The sequence below is a fragment of the Pongo pygmaeus genome, chromosome 5 (assembly GCF_028885625.2).
Source record: "Pongo pygmaeus isolate AG05252 chromosome 5, NHGRI_mPonPyg2-v2.0_pri, whole genome shotgun sequence".
Lineage (NCBI taxonomy): Eukaryota > Metazoa > Chordata > Mammalia > Primates > Hominidae > Pongo > Pongo pygmaeus.
This window is the reverse complement of record NC_072378.2, coordinates 110,760,657-110,783,045: the sequence shown is the minus strand read 5'-3', so window position 1 is coordinate 110,783,045 and position 22,389 is coordinate 110,760,657. Positions and strand designations below refer to the sequence as shown.

General features: G+C 40.4%; 1 protein-coding gene across 6 annotated transcripts in view; it reads left to right on the top strand.

Annotated features, from left to right (window-relative positions):
* CDK19 (cyclin dependent kinase 19) overlaps positions 1–22,389 on the top strand; it is a 209,361-nt gene that overhangs the window by 1,907 nt on the left and 185,065 nt on the right. The window contains exon 1 of one of the 6 annotated variants that reach the window (XM_054493617.2): positions 20,862–20,915. The exons of the other annotated variants lie outside the window; for them this stretch is intronic. Coding sequence (XP_054349592.2) covers positions 20,913–20,915 — 3 coding nt within the window. The 5' untranslated portion in view covers positions 20,862–20,912. Of the gene's footprint in view, positions 1–20,861; positions 20,916–22,389 lie in introns of those variants that run through there. 6 annotated transcript variants of the gene reach the window in all.

Here is a 22,389-nt window from a genome sequence, read left to right as displayed (position 1 = left end):
CAGCTTCCTGGCAGGAATTACCCTCCCCCAAGGTTAGGGACCCAGGAAGATGCACTGTCCAGCATAGACTTTAAAGAGAATCAGACTCTACGGAAGGGGATTGTAACGTAACATTTCTGAATAAAGTGATGATCAGCCACAATGACATTAGTACAATTTGAAGTGCCGCTTATCTCTGTGCGCGCTGTTATAATTTGATGTGGTTGGTATATGAACTCTAGGACTAAAGTAGGTTGTGTGCGTATGCACTAATTTCATAAAACAACTCTATAAAGTGTTTTGTCATAAGGTATCGTGAAAATTGCAAAGTACTATCCAAGTGTAAAGGATTATTATTATTATTGCAGAGTTTTTTTTTTCTCTTGTAATAACTGAACAGGCCTTAAGGTACTCAGTTGTTTCTCATAATTCCTTTAATTACCAGGTGTCCTTGAATGCTTATCATGGAATGTGAGGTACTAGAATTAACGTATTTTGGTTTTGGAATATCCACTCCACCTGTTATACTAGTGTTCTTGTGGGAATTTTATCAGATATATTTGGGGAAATCACATCCAGTTTTCCTGTTTGGAGGTTGTTAATAAATCTGAGGTGGATTTTTCCCCTACTCCTCATGCTAACTTTGTAATATACTTTAGGTTTTAAAAAATGTATCTTAGTGTTTTTTTTTTGTTAAAATAGCTTTCTTTTATTAGGGAACTTTTGAGAAGTTAAGAATTCTGCTTCTGAATTGTATTTGAATAGTATGGGCTTACAACAAAAACCAGATAATTCCTGCTTCTATTCTTTTTGAATATTTTTCCCCTCTAATAAAATACTTGATTCGAATACACTTCCTTTTTGAGTGAAATTTGTTAATTAGAATTAATAAAGCTTCTTTACTAGAGTAAGATTAGTTTGTGTGTCTTCAAAATATAATGCTCTTTTTTTCTTAAAAAAAAAAAACTCCTAGGATCTGAAAGCATTAGTTTAAATCACCATATTACGTATAAGAAAAACCATAATAAAGACTTTTTTCCTGGGTGAAAGATCTGGTTGAGATTTGCAACTTTACAGTAAACACCCACTACCCTTGTGGGTTGGTAGTGGGATTAGTTTTACGTTCATTGATACCAGCAATTTGAAAGAACAGCTGTGGCCTTTGGGTTCATGTTAAATTTTTTTTTTTTTTTTTTTTCTTTTACTGTTTTAAACTGTGGGCAGATTTGCATAGTAAAGGATTTTACACTCTGATCATGGTAGATTACAGTTTAGCTCTTTCCAGATTTTATTTTGGTTAACTCAGAAAATGCATAATGCTATTTTAGGGAGCCAGAAATCACAGAGGTTACATTAAAGAGAAATGATTCTGGTATATATAATGTAGTATATAACCAAAACATTGATCAGGTCTTTAGAAGAAACATTGGAAGAAATAAAATATCATTAGAAAAGTTTAATACTACAGTTTGCAAAATCTTGTTATTTCCCTTGAAGTATGGCTTTAGGCAATTATATCACATAAATTTATAACAAGCTGGAAATACAAGATTTGCATCTGAGTTTTTCACCTTTAATTAAAAATGTTCTTTGGGCCGGGTGTGGTGGTGGGTGCCTGTAATCCCAGCTACTGGGGAGGCTGAGGCAGGAGAATGGCGTGAACCCGGGAGGTGGAGCTTGCAGTGAGCCCAGATCGCGCCACTGCACTCCAGCCTGGGCGACAGAGCGAGACTCCATCTCAACAACAACAACAACAAAAAAGTGTTGTTTGTTCACCTTTGTTTGTTCACCTTTTTGTTTTGCAGTAAGAGAGGCTTTTGACCCAACTCTCCTTTTTATTTAATATTTATACTTTTGAATATTTTTTGTAGAGACAGGGTCTTGCTGTGTTGCCAGAGCTAGTCTTGAACTCTTGGGCTCAAGTGATCCTCCTGCCTCAGCCTCCCAAAATGCTGGGATTACAAGTGTGAGCCACCATGCTGGACCTCCAACTCTCTTTTTCTCAAAAAAAAAAAAAAAAAAAAAAAATACGGTTTAAAAGTTGTTCTTTTTTTGTTTTTTTCATTTTATAGAGACAGGGTCTTGCTGTGTTGTTCGGGTTAGTCTTGAACTCCTAGCTTCCCAAAGTGCTGGCTTTACAGGCTCCTGCCACCACACCCAGCCAAATGTTATTCTTGAAGAGAAACAAGTTCAGAATATTTCTGAACTTTTTAATACAAGCAAGAATTCATAAATTCGTTATTAAGAAGTCGCACATGACAATTTATGGTTACAAATTTCAAGACTGCATTTTTCCAGTTAGAAACATTTAAAAGTTTGATCGATAAAGGAATATTGTTAAAGAGTTCTTTTGTTGGCCGGGCACTGTGGCTCACGCCTTTAATCCCAGCACTTTGGGAAGCTGAGGCAGGTGGATCACCTGAGACCAGGAGACCAGCCTGGCCAACAAGACGAAACCCTGTCTCTTCTAAAAATACAAAAATTAGCCGGGCGTGGTGGCGTGCGTGGCTGACAGCTTACAGAGTTTGTTTTGTCAGGGTTTCAAATGAGTGGTTGATGACTACATAACTTAATGTATGTCATGAAATTCTTCACAGTAAGTACATGCAGATGCACATAGCTAATAGGTACCATAGTATTTGCCTGTGTTTGATGGGTTTTTCACAATCGGTTTGTAGTTAAATTAGATTATTGTATTTGCATTTTTATTGGACACTTACAGAAGAGTAAAGATTTGTCAGTGTCATCAGAGGATTAGAACTTTCCAGAATTTTACATCATCTAGTTCAATTTCCTCTTTTTACAAATGAGAAACCTAGAGCTTTGAGAGGTTAACTGTCATGCTCATAGTGTCACAGCAGAGATAGCCTGTAATCCACATCTAACTCAGAGTTCTTGCATTTTCCTTCCTAATACCATGGGAGGAAAAACAAAAAAAGGCCATCTTACCTCCAGTCTTGATAACTTAGTGTATAAACTTTTTTCCATGCCAAAAATGCATTTATACAAAAAAAAAAAATGGAAAAGGGAAATTATCACATATACAGGACATTTACAAAGTGGGAGTGCAGGACTGTAGATTCTACAACATGTAGCTGCTGCTTTTCTTTCTTTTTTTTTTTTTTTTGAGATGGCGTTTGCTCTTGTTGACCAGGCTGGAGTGCAATGGTGCGATCTCAGCTCACTGCAACCTCCGCCTGTTGGGTTCCAGCGATTCTCCTGCCTCAGCCTCCCGAGTAGCTGGGATCACAGGCATGCGCCACCACGCCCAGCTAATTTTCTATTTTTAGTAGAGACAGGGTTTCTCTATGTTGGTTAGGCTGCTCTCGAACTTCCGACCTCAGGCCTCCCAAAGTGCTGGGATTATAGGCGTGAGCCACCGTACCCAGTCATGCTGCTGCTTTTCATCTGTTTTTTTCTTCATCCTCACTGTCAACACTTTTGGCCATTATTTCTGATTTGGATGGTAGCTGATTGGTCTCTCAGTATAGTCCAAGATCCAAATTGCTGCTAGTGTCATTTTCCTATAAAATCAATCATGTCATATCTCTTTTTGGAAAACTATACGTTTGCTATGACTTATACTATCAGATCCAATCTCATCTCTTTCTCTCCTCTCCTTTGCGTGAATCATACTTGAGACTTAAATCAGGTCCAATCTTAATTCCTTAGTTTGGCATGTGAAGACATTTGCATTTAGACCCTGAAGTCTGTTGTCTTTATACCTGCCACCATTTCTTTTTTCCAGTTGCGTTTAAGCTATATACTTCTGTAGCATTGAACTCATATTTTCTGGTACTTAAGTCCTTTCATGTCTCATTTTCTTTGTTCTACATTCACTCTAGAATGGGTGTTGCTGTGCCATTCTTCCCTCCCCCTTTTACCTTACCCTTACAAACCTGTCAAACTGCTCATACTTCAATACCCAACTCAAATAGCTTTCCTCCTTGAAGCCTTCTCTTAGTCACTCGGTGTACTCCTCAGCTGTGTTTCTACCCCTTTGTTCTTACGTATGTAAAGTCACTGTAAGTGATACTAATATGCCTCATAAATTACTAGCTGCAAAAGGATCATCATTCCATGTCCAGTGCCTTGTACAGAGTTGGTCACATAATACACAAAATTACATTCAATTAAAAATGCCTTTAATTGGTAAAGATGCTCTACTGATTTTAAAAGCAGACCAAATTCCTTTAAAAACACAAGTTTATTTACTTTTCTTAAAAAACAATGTTTTCAGTAATTGCTTTGAAAGCCTGAAATACAGTAATGTTACATGAAATATGTGGTTAGATGTAAATATTTCTAGTGTATTTTTTCTAAGAAATGTACTGCTTTTCGAAACAGTTGATAAATTTCTTTTTTCATTTTTTTCCCTTGAGACTTTCTCACTCTTGTCACCAAAGCTGGAGTGCTGTCGTGCAGTCCTAGCTGACTGTAGCCTTGAACTCCTGGGCTCAAGTGATCCTCCTGCCTCAGCCTCCTGCGTAGCTAGGACCACAGATGCACGTGCTGGCTAATTTTTTTTGTTGTTGTTTTGTAGAGATGAGGTCTCACTGTATTCACTGTGTTACCCAGGCTGGTCTCGAACTCTTGGGCTCCAGTGATCCTTCTACTTCAGCCTCCCAAAGTGCTGGGATTACAGACAGGAGTCAATGTGCCCGGCCCATTTCTTTTTTCTTTTTTCTTTTTTTTTTTTTTTTTTTTTGAGGCGGAGTCTCACTATCTCCCAGGCTGGAGTGCAGTGGTGTGATCTCGGCTCACTGCAAGCTGCGCCTCCCGGGTTCATGCCATTCTCCTGCCTCAGCCTCCCCAGTAGCTGGGACTACAGGCGCCCACCATCATGCCTGGCTAATTTTTTTTTTGTATTTTTAGTAGAGATGGGGTTTCACCGTGTTAGCCAGGATGGTCTCGATCTCCTGACCTCGTGATCCGCCCGCCTCCACTTCCCAAAGTGCTGGGATTACAGGCATGAGCCACCACGCCCGGCTCCATTTCTTTGAACAGATATTGCTAAGGAAAATAGGCATATTTTTGAGAAATAAATATTTTCTGTTAGGCTAGCTCTTTTAGAATTGCTAGACTAGTAATCTGTCTTCTGTGCTTTTACTAGCTATTTTATAGAGATGCTTAGAAAATACCAGTATTTAAATACATTTTAGGACATCTTTCGGTTTTATGGGTTTATGGTAAAAAATTAGGTATCTTTAACACTTAGTAAATGAAGTAGACATCTGTTTATGTTTAACTGGTTTGTCATTTTTGCAATGCAAGCCTTCAAAAACTTTTTGAGGCCTAAGGGAAATTAATGTTTTCTTTTTCAATGAAATTTGATAATCCAGAGCAGTGATCAGCAAACTTTCTGGCAGATACTAAATATTTTGGGCCTTTTGGGCTATACTGTCTCTGCTGCAATTACTCAACTCTATTGTAGTGCCAAAGCATCCACAGATAATACGTAAACCAATATGGATAAGGATGGCTGTGTTCCAGTAGACCTTTATGTATACAAATAAGCGGTTGGCTGAATTTAGTCTGCAGGCTATAGTTTGCTGACTCCTGGTGTAGAGCAGTGATGTCCAATAGAATTTTCTTCAGTGATCTGAAAGTGTTTTGCATCCGTGCTGTCCAGTATGCTAGCCACAAGCCACACGTAGGTATCGATTACTGGAATGTAGTTAGTGTGATTGAGAAACTAATTAGTAGCTATCACATTGGACTGTGTAGGTTTAGAGTCTTTGGATGAGTGGCTTAGCAACAAATAATTCTCTGATCCATCAAGTGACCTTTCAATAAAAATGTTTAAATCAGGGTGTGGATAAATAGGAAAACTGTTATGTCTTCTTTCAAGTTATAGGAGAAATATTAAGGCTGAAATAGCTTGATAAAGCAAACCAATACTTGAAGAAGTATCAATTTATGAATGGAATCAAGGATATTTAACTACTTTTTCAAAAAAGTATTTTATGGCCGGATGAGGTGGGAGGATTGCTTGAGCCCAGGAGTTTGAGGCTATAGTGAGCTATGATGATGCCATTGCACTTCAGCATGGGCAACAGAACGAGACTCTCTTAAAAAAAAAAAAAAGGTATTATAAAAAAAAGTTTGTAAATAGTATATGTGCATAAAAATATACAATGTGGCTGGGCGCGGTGGCTTATGCCTATAATCCCAGCTCTTTGGGGAGGCCGAGGTGGGCAGATCACTTGAGGCAAGGAGATCAAGGCCAGCCTTGCCAACAGCGAAAACTCCGTCTCTATTAAAAATACAAAAAATTAGCCGGGTGTGGTAGTAAACACCTGTAATCCCAGCTACTCGGGAGGCTAAGGCACAATAATTGCTTGAACCTGGGAGGTGGAAGCTGCAGTGAGCTAATATTGCACCACTGCACTCCAGCCTGGGTGACAGAGTGAGACTCTGTTTCAATAAAACAAAAATAACAAAAAACCACCAGTGTAACATAAGTCATCCCTTTCCCAGCCATTCTTTCCCTTTTTTAGGGGCAATCATTTTTGGTTGTCCTTTAAAAGGATTTTCTTTTGGGGTATGTGCATGTGTGTTAACTTAAAGATGTCATTAAATATGACATGCTAGTGTGCTGCACACTTCTCTATTTTTAGATCTTGGCTCACTGCAGCTTTGGCTGCCTGGGCTCAAGCAATTCTGTCTCTTGGGCTCAAGCGATTGTTTCACCTCAGCCTTCTGAGTAACTGGGACTACAGATGTGGGCCATGCCCAGTTGTTTTTTGTTTTTGTTTTTTAAATTATTTGTAGAGATGAGGTCTTGCTACATCTCTCAGTCTGGTCTTGAACTCCTGGCCTCAAGTAATCTTCCTACCTTGACCTCCCAAAGTGCTGGGGTTACAGGCATAAGCCATCATGCCTGACCCTATTTTTATTTTTATTTTTATTTATTTAATTTATTTGTTGAGACGGCATCTTTCTCTGTCACCCAGGCCGGAGTGCAGTGGGAAGATCTTGGCTCACTGCAACCTCTACCTCCCAGGTTCAAGCAATTTTCCTGCCTCAGCCCCCTGAGTAGCTGGGATGACAGGCACATACCACTATACCTGGCTAATTTTTTGTATTTTTAGTAGAGACAGTGTTCACCGTGTTGGCCAGGCTGGTCTCGAACTCCTGACCTCGAGTGATCCATCTGCCTCAGCCTCCCAAAGGGCTGGGATTATAGGCGTGAGCCACCTTGCTTGGCCCATATTTTAAATCTTAAACATTGCTTAAACATGACATATCTATATACAGAGATGCCTTGTTTCTCTTAATAGTTTTGTTGTATCTCATTGTATTGACTTACATCATTGGCTGTCTCCAGTCTTGCTAGTACTAACACTGAAGTGAATATCCTAGTAAGCACAGCATTTTGTATCTATTAATGTGTCTGTAAGTTAAATTCCTAGAAGCCGTTTACCTTTGGAAGTAATGGCTTGGAATGGTTTACTAATATGGTGATGTATAAGATAGAAGTATCTGAAGACTGGGGATGGGGGGGGTTGGCTAAGAATAAGGAAGTGAAATGTTAAGACAATAATAATTTTTTTTTTTTTTTTTTGAGATGGAGTTTCGCTTTTCTTGCCCGGGCTGGTGTGCGATGGCATGATCTTGGCTCACCGCAACTTCTGCCTCCCGGGTTCAAGCAATTCTCTTGCCTCAGCCTCCCAAGTAGCTGGGATTACAGGAATGCACCACCATGCCCAGCTAATTTTGTATTTTTTAGTAGAGACGGGGTTTCATCATGTTGGCCAGGCTGGTCTCAAACTCTTGACCTCGGGAGATCTGTGTACCTCAGCCTCCCAAAGTGCTGGAATTTCAAGTGTGAGCCACTGCACCCAGCTGACGGTGATAATTAACACATAAAAATGAGCTATAAATCATTTATTAAAGGAAGTACAAGTTACTTACTTTCCTTTTTTTTTTTTTTTTTTTTTTTTGAGAAGTGTTATCCAGGCTGGGGTGCAGTGGCACGATCTTGGCTCACTATACCTCTGCCTCCTGGGTTTAAGCTACTTCTTATGGCTACTGTTTTAGGAGCATGGAAAAGGCATGTCTCTGAGTTTTACATAGGAAGAGTAGATCCACGGAAAGGTTTTTAATGCAGTCTATGTCAATGTTGATGAATTAAGTATTTTTATTTTTTAAAGTATATAAAATATAGTATCATATTTTTGAACTTGATATGCTAGACAAATAAGTTCATATGTGGTGTTATAAATTGTGTACAGTTGACTGTTAAACAGCAGGAGTTTGAACCGCGTGGGTCCACTTACACACAGATTTGTGAAACCTGCGTATATGAGGGCCAACTTTTTGTATAGGTGGGTTCTCCAGGGCCAACTGCAGAACCTGAGTATGTGTGGATTTTGGTATATGCAGGGGTCCCGGAACCAACCCTTCAGGTATACTGAGGGACATCTATTTGTTTTGAAAAATTATTCCATAGTGCAGGGTTAGATGACAATATAGAAGATTTTAAAGCAATATATTACAATTTGCAATTTTCTTGGTGGTAAACTATTAGAGTAAGAGTATTTGGATGTTTAAAAACTAATGTTTTTTTTAAAGATCAACTTGTTATAATGTTGTGACTATATAATATTAGTGCTACTTTGGGATTCTAAAAGGGACAAGATGAATAACTAGCATGACAATTTCTTTAAAACCAGATAGTATCTAGAACCATAAAGGAGTAGCATACAAAGCTATTTAAAGATTTTTGTCCATTTATAAATAGCTGATAGTCCAACACTTCCTGTAATAGCTGTTTTGAATGTGCACTGTACAGGATAAAAGAGAGTCTCAAGAGAGAAGACAGGATGTCATTCAGGATACAAGTGTGCAGCAGTAGTTATTTATTGAGGGTTTGAGTTCTTATCCAGAAGTGAGTGATCAAAGAGAAATAAAAACCTGTAAAGTCCTCAAATAACAGGTGTCTTTTTTTTTTTTTTTGAGACAAAGTCTTGCTCTGTCGCCCAGGTTGGAGTGCAGTGGGGCGATCTCGGCTCACTGCAAGCTCCGCCTCCCGGGTTCACGCCATTCTACTGCCTCAGCCTCCCGAGTAGCTGGGACTACAGACGCACGCCGCCACGCCCAGCTAATTTCTTTGTATTTTTAGTAGAGACGGGGTTTCACCCTGTTAGCCAGGATGGTCTCGTTCTCCTGACCTCGTGATCTGCCCGCCTCGGCCTCCCAAAGTGCTGGGTTTACAGGTGTGAGCCGCCACGCCCGGCGACAGGTCTTTATAAAATATCTTTAACTTGGCGGGGTGTGGTGGCTCACGCCTGTTATCCCAGCACTTTGGGAGACTGAGGTGGGTGGATCACGAGGTCAGGAGTTCGAGACCAGCCTCGCCAATATGGTGAAACCCCGTCTCTACTAAAAAATACTTAAATTAGCCAAGCGTGGTGGCGTGCACCTGTAGCCCCAGCTACTCAGGGGTCTGAGGCAGGAGAATCGCTTGAACCCGGGAGGCAGAGGTTTCAGTGAGCCGAGGTCGCGCCATTGCACTCCAGCCTGGGCCATAGAACTCCATCTCAAAAAAAAAAAAAAAAGAAAAAAAAATCTTTAACTTGAACTATAATAAGTCTTGCTAAAGGAAAAATACACTCTTCTTATAGAGGCTTTAAACCTATTGTGTATTTTCTGTTTAAAAACATTTTTTTCAGTGAGGGTTTGTGATGGATGATCTCAGTTACTAAGCTGAATGTGATTAGGGAATGGATTTATTTACCAAATAGGCCAGTTAACTTTGTTTTGTTCTGTAGTTATAGAACAAAACCTATTCATGGCAAAGTGTTTTGCTGATATTTGTAGATACTTAAATTTGGACAGAAAGGTAAGTCCATGGGTTTTTGTAAAACTCCCTCCCTCCCTCCCTTTCTCTCTTTCTTTCTCTCTTTTCTCTTCTTTTCTTTTTGTTCTGTATTTTCTTTCTTTCCTCTCTTTCTTTTCTTGAGACAGGGTCTTTCTCTTGTCACCCGGGCTGAAGTGAAAGTGGTGCAGTCACAGCTCGCTGTAGCCTCGACTTCCTGTGCTCAAATGATCCTCCCATCTCAGCCTCTTGAGTAGCTGGGACTACAGGCATGTACCACCATGCCTGATTAATTCTTGCATTTCTTGTAGAGACAATGGATTTTTCCATGTTGCCCAGGCTGGTCTCGAACTCCTGGGCTCAAGCCATCTACCCACTTTGGCCTCCCAAAGTGCTGGGATTACAAGTGTAAGCCACTTCACCCAACCTCAGTGTAGTTATTGTAATTGCATTTTAAGAGTGACTTAAACACTGAGTAAATCTTATTATTTTAGGATTTAGGTGCAAATTTAAAAAAGGACTTTTCTGTTTTCTGAAAGGTTTTATGTAATTTGATCTTGTCTTACTTACAAAACCAGAATTCTATTAACTGATTTTTCAGCAATCTGTTGATCTTTGTTGTATATTTGTATCAAAGTGGAAATAATTTTATGCTATTAAAATTATGAAATAATGGTTACACATGGTAAAAAACTTAGTATAGTTGTATATAAAATGAAAAGTAAAAGTCTAGGCTGGACGCGGTGGCTCACGCCTGTAATCCCAGCACTTTGGGAGGCCAAGGCGGGCAGATCACGAGGTCAGGAGATCGAGACCATCCTGGCTAACACGGTGAAACCCCGTCTCTACCAAAAATACGAAAAATTAGCCGGGCGTGGTGGCAGGCACCTGTAGTCCTAGCTACTCGGGAGGCTGAGGCAGGAGAATGGTGTGAACCCAGGAGGCGGAGGTTGCAGTGAGCCAGGATTGCGCCACTGCCCTCCATCCTGGGCGACAGAGCAAGACTCCGTCTCAAAAGTCAAAGCCTTCCTTCCTACTGTCTGTGCCAGAGACCGTCCTTGTCACATCTCAGAGGTAACCAGTGTTAACCATTTCTGTTTAAGTTTTGCTGTTGCTTACTGTTGCTTACCATTATAACTTTAAATAATATGCGTATAATTCTGCTTCTTGATTTATCAACTTTAGGCAGTTTTTGTTAAGTTTCCATCAGAGAAGCTGAGCAATTTTGTGAAATCCTACTACCCCCTTTTGTTTTCTCATCCTAACCTTCAAATTTATTACTTCTATTTTAATTTGTTTCTAGTAAATACTTTTATGGCTTTAAATTATAAACTTAAATTTCTTTTTCATTATGTATCAATTTAGATACTATCTCTGATCTCAGTGTGAATTTTTTTTCTTCTTTTAAATTTTAGATTTGGGGATACATGTGCAGGTTTGTTGCATGGGTATATTGCAGTATATATGCTGAGTTTGGGTTTCTATTGAACCCATCACCCAAATAGTGAACATAGTACCCAGTAGGTAGTTTTTCAACCCTTTCCCCTCTGTTTTTGCCCTTTTAGAGTCCCCAGTGTCTATCGTTCCCATCTTTATGTCTGTGTGTACCCATTGTTTAGCTCCCACTTGTAAGTGAGGACATGCGGTAATTAATTTTCTGTTATCTTACTTATTTCACTTAGGATAATGGCCTCCAGCCCAACCCATGTTGCTGCAAAGGACATGGTTTCACTCTTTTTTATGGCTGCATAGTATTCCGTGGTGCATCTATACCACATTTTCTTTTTAACTGTTGATAGACACCCAGGAGGATTCCATGACTTTTCTATTGTGAATAGTGTTATGATAAATATACAAGTGCAGGTGTCTTTTTGGTAGAATGATTTCTTTTCCTCTGGGTAGATACCTAGTAATGGGATTGCTGGGTCAAATGGTAATTCTATTTTTGATTCTTTGAGGAATCTCCAAACTGCTTTCCACAGGGGCTGAACTAATTTATATTCCCACCAACTGTATATAAGCGCTCCCTTTTCTCCTCAACCTTGCCAACATCTCTTGCTTTTTATTTTTGATAATAGCCATTCTGACTGGTGTAAGATGGTATCTCACTGTGGTTTTAATTTGTGTTTCTCTGATGACTAGTGATGTTAAGCATTTTCTCCCATGTTTTTTCACTACTTGTATGTCTTCTTTTGAGACGTGTCCATTCATGTCCTTCGCCCACTTTTTAATAGGGTTGTCTTTTTCTTATTTTAAAAAATTTAAAATAACTTTAAGGTTGGGTGTGGTGGCTCACGCCTGTAATCCCAGCACTTTGGGAGGCCAAGGCAGGTGGATCACAAGGTCAGGAGGGCGAGACCATCCTGGCTAACATGGTGAAACCCCTTCTCTACCAAAAATACAAAAAATTAGCCGGGCGCAGTGGCGGGCACCTGTAGTCCCAGCTACTCGGGAGGCTGAGGCAGGAGAATGTGTGAACCCGGGAGGCGGAGCTTGCAGTGAGCCGAGATGACACCACTGCACTCTAGCTTGGGCGACAGTGCAAATCCCTGTCTCAAAAAAAAAAAAAAAAACCTGTAATTTATTTTATTTTTTTGAGACAGAGTTTTGCTCTGTCACTGAGGCTGGAGTGCAGTGGCATGATCATGGCTCAGTGCAGTCTCAATCTCCTGGGCCTAAGCAATTCTCCCATCTCAGCCTCTTGAGTAGCTGAGACCACAGGTGTACACCATTAAGCCTGGCTACTTTTTAAATTTTTTGTGGAGACAGGGTCTCACTATGTTGCCATAGCTGGTCTTGAACTCCTGGGCTCAAGCAATCCTCCCACCTTGGCCTCCCAAAGTGCTGCCGATTACAGGTGTGAGCCAGCTTCTTCCCCCAGCCCCCGGCCAATATTGCATTCTTGGTTTGGTTCTCAGCTTGAATGTTACTGGTGTATAGAAATGCGATTTATTTTTATATGTTGATTTTTTATCCCGAAACTGTACTGAAGTCGTTTATCAGGTCTTGGAGTCTTTTGAAGGAATCTTTAGGGTTTTCTAGGTACAGGATCATATTATCAGTAAATAGATAATTTGACTTCCTCTTTTCCTGTTTGGATGCCTTTCATTTCTCTCTCTTGTCTGATTGCTCTGGCTAGGGCTTCCAATACTGTATTGAATAGAGGTGGTGAGAGTGGGCATTCTTGTTTCAGTTCTTGGGGGAATGCATCCAACTTTTGCTCTTTCAGTATGATGTTGGCTGTGGGTTTGTCATAGATGACTCTTATTATTTTGAGCTATGTTCCTTCAGTGCCTTGTTTGTTGAGCATTTTTGTCATGAAGGGAATGTTAGATTTGTCACATGCTTTTTCTGTGCCAATTGAGATGATCGTATGGTTTTTGTTTTTATTTCTGTTTATGTGGTGAATCACATTTCTTGATTTGTATGTGTTGAACCATCCTTGCATCCCAGGAATAAAGCCCACTTGATTGTAGTGAATTATCTTTTCAGTGTGCTGCTGGATTTGGTTTGTATTTTGTTGAGGATTTTTGCATCTATATTCATCAGGGATATTGGCCTGTAGTTTTCTTTGTTTGTTGTATCTTTGCCAGATTTTAGTATCAGGATGATACTGGTTTCGTAGAATAAATTAGGGAGGAATCCTCCCTCCTTGATTTTTTGGAATAGTTTCAGTTGGATTGGTACCAGCTCTTCTTTGTATGTCTGGCAGAATTCAACTGTGAATCCATCTGGTCCAGGGCTATTTTTGGTTGGTAGGCTTTTAATTACTGATTCCATTTCATAACTTGATATTGGTCTGTTCAGGGTTTCAGTTTCTTCCTGGTTCAATCTTCAGAGATTGTGTCTTTCTAACATGAACGTTAAAGGAAGTAATACACCTTTCCTACTGTTTATTGCTACTTCCCAATTTTTAAAGTATAATGTTTGTAATAATGTTTGTAGTATTTTGGTGTATTCAGTGCTCTTTTGTCCATGGGTTGATTCTAAAAAGTGAACACTTAAGCATTCAACAGCATTAAAATACTATGATTTTAAAATTTATTTACTGCTGAGTAGATGAGTATGTTGAGACTCGTGGAGAAGGAAATGTAATCTTTAGTACAGTCAGCCCTCTCTATGGGTTCTGCATCCACAGATTCAATCAACCGTGTGTTGAAAATATTCAAGGTCGGGTGCTGTGGTTCACCTATAATTCCAGCACTTTGGGAGGTCTAGGCGAGTGGATTGCTTGAGCTCAGGAGTTCAAGGCCAGCCTAAGCAATATAGTGAGACTTCGTCTCTACAAAAAAGTAAACAAAAAAACTAGCTGGGTATAGTGGTGCATGCCTGTGGTCCTAGCTAACTTTGGGGGCTGAGGTGGGAAGATCACTTGAGCTGGGGAGTTTGAGGCTGCAGTGAGCCGAGATTGAGCCATTCAGACTTGGCAACAGAGTGAGACCCTGTCTCCAAAAAAAAAATTAGAAAAAACTCCAAGACAATAAAAAATAATGCAAATAAACCCAGCATAACTATTTATAAAGTATTTACATTGTATTAAGTATTATAAGTAATTTAGGGATGATTTAAAGTATACGAGAGGATACATATAGGTTATACGCAAATACTGTGCCATTTTATATCAGGGACTTTGAGCATTCTTGGATTTTGGTTTGGAAGGAACTGAAACCAACCACATGGTCCACATACTCCTCCCCACACCATACTGAGGGATGACTGTATTAAATAAGTGCTACTTGAAACAGTGTTCCAGGTATTAAGGCCTAATTGTTGATGTTAATTTATTCTGCCTTTTCTTCAAGTCTTCTGGGTCATATTCAGCTAGTAGTTTTTCTTTGTATCCTATGTGTGGTTTTTCTTGGATTCTTTTTTTTTTTAATTGTTTTTAGATGAGGATGTCTTTTTTTTAAAGACAGGGTTTTACTCTTAACACCCAGTTTGGAGTGCAGTGGCATGATCACAGCTCACTGCAACCTTGACCTCCTAGCTCAGGTGATCCTCCCACCTCAGCCTCCTGAGTAGCTAGGCTTAAAGGCACCCACTACCACGCCTGGTTAATTTTTGTATTTTTTTGTAGAGACAGGGTTTTGCCATGCTGCCCAGGCTGGTCTTGAACTCTTGGGCTCAGGTGATCCGCCTGCCTCAGCCTCCCAAAGTACTAGGATTACAGGCGTGAGCCACCATGCCTGGCTGAGGATGTCTTTTTAAGTAGCATTTTCATATAGGATTTGTAGATTTTCTGAGTTCTTGCATGTCTGATGATGTATTTTGTTCTCATACTTGATTGATAGTTTGGCTGAATTAATACTTAAATATTAAGAATATTTTTTTTCTCAGCATTCAAAACTATTGCTTCATGTCTTCTAGTATATCTTGTTGTTCCTGGGAAGTTTCTTTCTTTCTTTTTTTTTTTTTTTTCTGGAGACAGAGTCTCACTCTTGTCGCCCAGGCTGGAGTGCGATGGCGCGATCTTGGCTCACTGCAACCTCTCTCTCCCGGGTTGAAGGGATTCTCCTGCGTCAGCCTCCTGAGTAGCTGGGATTACAGGTGCCTGCCATCATGCCCAGCTAATTTTTGTATTTAAGTAGAGATGGGGTTTTACCACGTTGGCCAGGCTGGTCTCAAACTCCTGACCTCAGGTGATCCACCCACCTCGGCCTCCTAAAGTGCTGGGATCACAGGCGGGAGCCATCATGCCTGGCCAGGAGGTTTCTTTTTTCAAACTTGTATTTTTCCTCTCCAGAATCTCTAGGATTTTTTACTTTTTTTGTTTTCCTGATTTTTCTTTAATACAGTTGCCATCTTACATAATGTACTATGAAGTGCGTTCTTAATAGCTTCTAATCTACCCTTCTGTTACACTGGTTGGCATCCTGGGATGGAACTCTTTTTACCACTCATGTTTGTGGAGTGCTGTTCTTCAGTACAATACACCTGACTCATATGGTCAGGCCATATAATTCATGGGTAGTGGTATTAATTTCTATAACTGAATTAATGCACACATCCAAACCACATATTCTTTCTTTCTTTTTCTTTTTTTCTTTTTTTCTGAGACGGAGTCTTGCTCTGTCGCCCAGGCTGGAGTGCAGTGGCGCAATCTCGGCTCACTGTAACCTCTGCCTCCCAGGTTCAAGTGATTCTCCTGCCTCAGCCTCCCGACTAGCTGGGATTACAGGCATGCACTACCACGCCTGGCTAATTTTTGTGTTTTTAGTAGAGATGGGGTTTCACCATGTTGGCCAGCCTGGTCTTGAACTCCTGACTTCAGGTGATTCACCCGTCTTGGCCTCCCAAAGTGTTGGGATTACAGGTGTGCACCACTGTGCCCGGCCTATATATTTTTCAACTTAGAGTTCATAAAAAGTCTGTTTCCTTTCTATAGTAGCTATTGCTCCAGATTGTGGTTTAAAAATCCAAGAAGTGGGAAGAATGTCTGTTTGTTTTCAATGCTGCTTTCTTCCTTTTTTCTTTTCTATCTTCCTTCCCTCCATTTTCTTTCTTCTGTTCATTTCCTTTCTTTTTTTCTTTCTTAAGAGGTTAACAGAAATGGGTTATTAAGGAAATGAAAGTCTAGTAAATGTTCAGAACATGAGATCAGAGTATTCACAAACTCTTCTTTGTAGTGATGTTAAATTACTGACAAATGTTTTTTGAAAACAGAAAAAGTCTTTTTTTTCTTTTTTTTTTTGAGACCAAGTCTCCCTCTGTCGCCTAGGCTGGAGTGCAGTGGCACAATCTCAGTTCACTGCAGCCTTTGCCTCCCAGGTTCAAGTGATTCTCCTGCCTCAGCCTCCTGAGTACCTGGGATTACAGGCACCTGCCACTGTGCCTGGCTAATTTTTGTATTTTTAGTAGAGACGGGGTTTCACTATCTTGGCCAGGCTGATCTTGAACTCCTGACCTCGTGATCCACCCACCTCGGCCTTCCAAAGTGGTGAGATTACAGGTGTGAGCCACCGTGCCCAGCCAAAAATCCAATTTCTTATTTCAATTTATGTGTATTTCTTTCTTTTCTTTTTTTTTTTTTTTTTTGAGATGGAGTTTTGCTCTGTTGCCTTGGCTAGAGTGCAGTGGCACAATCTTGGCTCACTGTAACCTCTGCCTCCTGGGTTCAAGCAATTCTCTTGCCTCAGTCTCCTGAGTAGTTGGGATTACAGGTGTGTGCCACCACGCCTGGCTAATTTTTTGTATTTTTAGTAGAGATGGGATTTCACCATGTTGGCCAGGCTAGTCTCGAACTCCTGACCTCAAATGATCCACCCACCTTGGCCTCCCAAAGTGCTGGGATTACAGGTGTGAGCCACCGCACTTGGCTGTTTTTTTCTTTGCTCTTCTTTTTGTTTGTTTTGAGACATGGTCTCACTCTGTTGCTCAGGCTGGACAGCAGTGATGCAGCCTCGACCTCCCTGGGCTCAGGTGATCCACCTCAGCCTCCCAAGTAGCTAGGACAACAGACATGTGCCACTATGCCTGGCCGATTTTTGTGTTTTTTTGTAGAGATGGGGTTTTGCTACGTAGCCCAGGCTGATCTTGAACTATGGAGCTCAAGTAATCCGCCCGCCTCCATCCCCCAAAAGTGCTGGGATTTTAGGCGTGAGCCACCATGCCCAACCCTCTTCACTCTTTTTTGATTTTATACTTTTTTCTTTAAATCTTTTTTGTAATTTTAAAATTATTTTTTAATTTTATTTTATATTTATTGTTCTATCTATCTAATCTATCTAATCTATCTATCTATCTATCTATCTATCTATCTATCTATCTAATCTATCTATCTATCCTATCTATCTAATTTTTTGAGGCGGAGTCTTACCCTGTCGCCCAGGCTGGAGTGCAATGGCACGATGATCTCAGCTCACTGCAACCTCTGCCTCCCGGGTTCAAACTATTCTCTTGCCTCAGCCTCCCAAGTAGCTGGGATTACGGGCACCCACCACCACACTCAGCTAATTTTTGTATTTTTAGTAGAGGCGGGGTTTTACCATGTTGGTCAGGCTGGTCTCAAAACTCCTGACCTCGTGATTCTTCTGCCTCGGCCTCCCAAAGTGCTGGGATTACAGGCATGAGCCACTGTGCCTGGCCATATATGTATATTTTTTCTCACAGCTGAGGCAAAGATCAATTTATGTGTATTTTATGTTTATTTATTTATTTATTTGAAATGGTCTCACTATATTGCTCAGGCTGGGGTGCAGTGGTACGGTCTCAGCTCACTGCAACCTCTGCCTCCTGGGCTGAAGCCATCTTCTGATTTTAGCTTTCTGAGTAGCTGGAAGGTGCATGCCACCATGCCCAGCTAATTTTTGTAGTTTTTGTAGAGATGGGGGTCTCACCATGTTGTGTTGGCTGGTCTCAAACTCCTGAGCTCAAACAGTCCACCCACCTCAGCCTCCCAAAGTGCTAGGATTACAAGCAGGTACCACCACTCCCAGCCTGTATTTTTATTTATTTATTTGTTTGTTTGTTTGTTTGACGGAATCTCACTCTGTCGCCAGGCTGGAGTGCAGTGGCACGATCTCGGCTCACTGCAGCCTCTGCCTCCTGGTTCTAGTGATTCTCCTCCCTCAGCCTCCCAAGTAGCTGGGACTACAGGCCTGCACCACCATGCCCAGCTAATTTTTTGTATTTTTAGTACAGACATGGTTTCTCCATGTTGGCCAGGATGGTCTCGATCTCTTGACCTCGTGCTCCACCTGCCTTGGCCTCCCAAAGTACTGGGATTACAGGCGTGAGCCACCATGCCCAGCAGCCTGTATTTTATTTTTCAATAATTATATGTTGTTTGGACATAAGTAGTTACTAAATTACTTTACCTAATTATGTAATAAATGGAATCATTAGGTATTTCCTTTGACCTAGGGTCCTGTGAACGAATTACTAAGATACTAAGCGTTCTGTGAATGAGTTTGAGATCCTCTAACTGTAGATATGATCAGTGTTTATCTAATATTATCAAATTTTTCTTTAAGAACTTGATTTTTAGTGAATGTTTATACTCTTATATGAATATGCAATGCTTTACTGAACTCTTTCTGCTTGTTGAACATTTAAGTTTTTCCTAATATTTTGATAATGTATGTAATACTAATAGCTGTTATTGTGTCTAAATCTTGGTCCTTATATCTAATTCTTTCCTTAAAATAGCATCTTATAAGTTAATTTGCTGTGTCAAAGGGTATTAGTTGTTTAAGGCTCTTAGTATATATAACCTAATTTTTTTCGTATATAGTTTTCTCCACTACTACTAACAATATATAAAAAGTGCCCCTCATCTCAACCTCAGTGGCTGTGAATGTTCTTTATCACAATTTGACAGTTGAAATGGTTTCTGCTTTAGCGTGATAGTAATTAGAGCTGTTTCTCTATGATTTTCCTACATCTGAGCTAAAGATCTTACCAGCCTTACAATTTACATCTCTCTTAGCTCCTAGGACCTGTAGTTCATGGTTGAGGTACCACCCCTCTTCCAACCTCAGTAGTCTTTACCCATTTTATAGTTGATAAGTATTTTTGACTTATTAAAAAGCAGGAAGTTTATGCTGGGCATGGTGACTCATACTTGTAATCCCAGCACTTTGGGAGGCCAAGGTGTGTGGATTGCTTGAGCCCAGAGTTCCAGACTAGCCTGTGCAACAAGGGGGAAACCTGTCTCCACAAAAAAGACAAAAATTAGCCAGGCATGGTGACATGCACCTGTAGTCCCAGCTACTCAGGAGGCTGAGGTGGGAGAAACACCTGAGCCAGGGAAAGTTGAGGCTACACTGAGCCATGATCACACCACTGCACTCAAGCTTTGGCGACAGACTGAGACCCTGTCACAAAAACAAAACAAAACAAGACAGCAGGAAGTTTTCCTTGGAATATTTTACATTTATGTAATCTTGTCATCCACATTTTTCTACTTTTATGTTAAAGATATGTTCTACAATATAATTTACCAGGAAGTTTTCTAGTCATCTTAATTTCCTACTCTTAATTTTTATTGGAATAATGAGTGATTTTTTTTTTCACAGATATATATATTATTCTGGAAAGTAGTGAAGAATAAACAAAGTTTCATGTTGTGTTTTGGTGTAGAAATTGTTAAAAGCATTTTAAAAAATATCAGGCCAGGCGTGGTGGCTCACCCCTGTAATCCCAGCACTTTGGGAGGCTGAGGCGGGTGGATGACGAGGTCAGGAGATCGAGACCATCCTGGCTAAGACGGTGAAACCCTGTCTCTACTAAAAATACAAAAAAAATTAGCTGGGTGTGGTGGCAGGCGCCTGTAGTCCCAGCTACTCGGGAGGCTGAGGCAGGAGAATCGCTTGAACCCGGGAGGCAGAGGTTGCAGTGAGCCAAGATGACGCTACTGCACTCCAGCCTGGTGACAGAGCGAGACCCCGTCTCAAAAAAAAAAAAAACAACAAAAACAGAAACAAAAAAAAAGTTTCAAACTACTGGAGAGAGGAGAGTGCAGATCTAGCTGTCATTTAACACTGGGAAGAACAGGCCGGGCGCGGTTGCTCACAGGTAATCCTAGCACTTTGGGAGGCCGAGGCGGGCGGATCACCTGAGGTCAGGAGTTTGAGACCAGCCTGACCAAATATGGTGAAACCCCGTCTCTACTAAAAATACAAAAGTTAGCCACGCGTGGTGGTGGATGCCCTTAGTCCCAGTTACTTGGGAGGCTGAGACAGGAGAATTGCTTGAACCCGGGAGGCAGAGGTTGCAGTGAGCTGAGATTGCGCCACTGCACTCCAGCCTGGGTGACAGAGCGAGACTCCATCTCAAAACAAACAAAAAAACTGGGAAGAACACAGCTGTGGTGTTTATCGTGTGTGGATTTGTCATTCTGGCTTTGTGCAACAGAAAAACCAATCAATATTGTACAAATAAGGTGTTTATTTTTCTCTTGTAATGAAAGGTCCAGAGATGGGGCATGCTGGGCTGGTGCAGTTGTGCCAGGATATTAACAAGTATTCACCTCCTTTCCTCTGTCTGTTCAGTGGTTTTTGTACATGTGGTCCCAAATGATTGTTATGCCTCCAGGTATTTCTTTCACATTCTAGGCAGGAAGAAGGGGAAGAGGCAAAGGCTGAAAGGCAAAAGAGACTGTGCCAGCAAAATGGTAAGCAAATGCCTTCTATGGATTAGAGGAACACAAGGGAAAACAGGCTGTGAATGGCTCTGGGGAAGCCAGTCAGTAATAGTCTCTGCTACAGTGTGGAACAAAGGGTTCAGTGAAAGGTGGGAAAGAAATCTTTGAGTTAATGGTAAGCAGTTAAAACCCACATTCTTAATGATAAGTACAATTTATGAACTATAACTGTCTCCCACACTGTGTAAAGACTTTTCATAATCAACCAAAACACATTTTGTTGACTTTCATGTCCATATAAGTATAAAGACTTAACATTTAGGATAATTTTTTTTAAGCAAAGCCTTATAACACTAATGTTGTCCTTATCTTTTTAGATAAGTGATAGCAAAACACCACAGAGAAATTTGGTATTTATAATAGTGAAGAGAACAGAGTCATATTAGATTTTACCTTTGCTCTAGGCCGATTAGCCAAGGCTCCTTCTTTAGTTTACTGTCACAAAGACATTTTCTTTTTCAGCATTTGAATAAACAGTATTTTTTGGGGACTAAATGATTTTAATAATGTTTATTCCCTCTTAACAAACTACTTGTATTTTCCGTTCTCGGGGAAGGATTTTTGCTCCTGATTCCTAGTAAATATACATACAAAGGAAAAACAAACTGTGATGTACCAAAATCTTTTGAAAACCTATTTCAAATATCAGCTAATAAATACTGTCTAGCAGTGGGATTTTGGTAGTTAAATAATCTCTCTGTATCTCAGTTTCCCCATCTGTAAGATCTGTTGGATGACAAAGTACTCCTCACTGATTGTTGCGAGGAGTAATTGAATCAAAATGTATAAAAGTCTCCAGCAAAGCATTAGTTTATTTATTCGCTAAATCTATATAGAGGGGTTTCAATGATAAATTTCCCTGAAAGTTAAGTTAGTAAATAAAAAGTGTAGATATTGAGTAAAACTTATAGTCAGTTTTTTGAGAGTGATTTTTTGAGATTAATCTGGTTAGATTCAGCAGGAAGACAGAATTTTATCCACATCTATAATGAATTGTTATAAAAAAGTATTCGCCACGAACGTCCATCCCTCACCTGTCGTGGTGGGTGGATCACCTGAGGTCAGGAGTTCGAGACCAGCCTGGCAACATGGCGAAACCCCATCTCTACTAAAAATACCAAAATTAGCTGGGCATGGTGGCACGCGTCTGTAATCCCAGCTACTCGGGAGGCTGAGGCAAGAGAATCGCTTGAACCTGGGAGGCGGAGCTTGCAGTGAGCTGAGATTGCGCCACTGCAGTGAGCCGAGATCGTGCCACTGCACTCCAGCCTGGGTAACAGAGCAAGACAACAACAACAAAAAGTTTATTATATTAGGAAAGAAAAATTGGTTTGATGATGGGCTCTTTTATTTTAGCCTTGAAAATAAAGAAAAAAGATAAAGGAGAAGACCTTATCTTTTCTCAAATTAAATTAAAAAAATAAATAAAGGGCCAGGTGCGGTG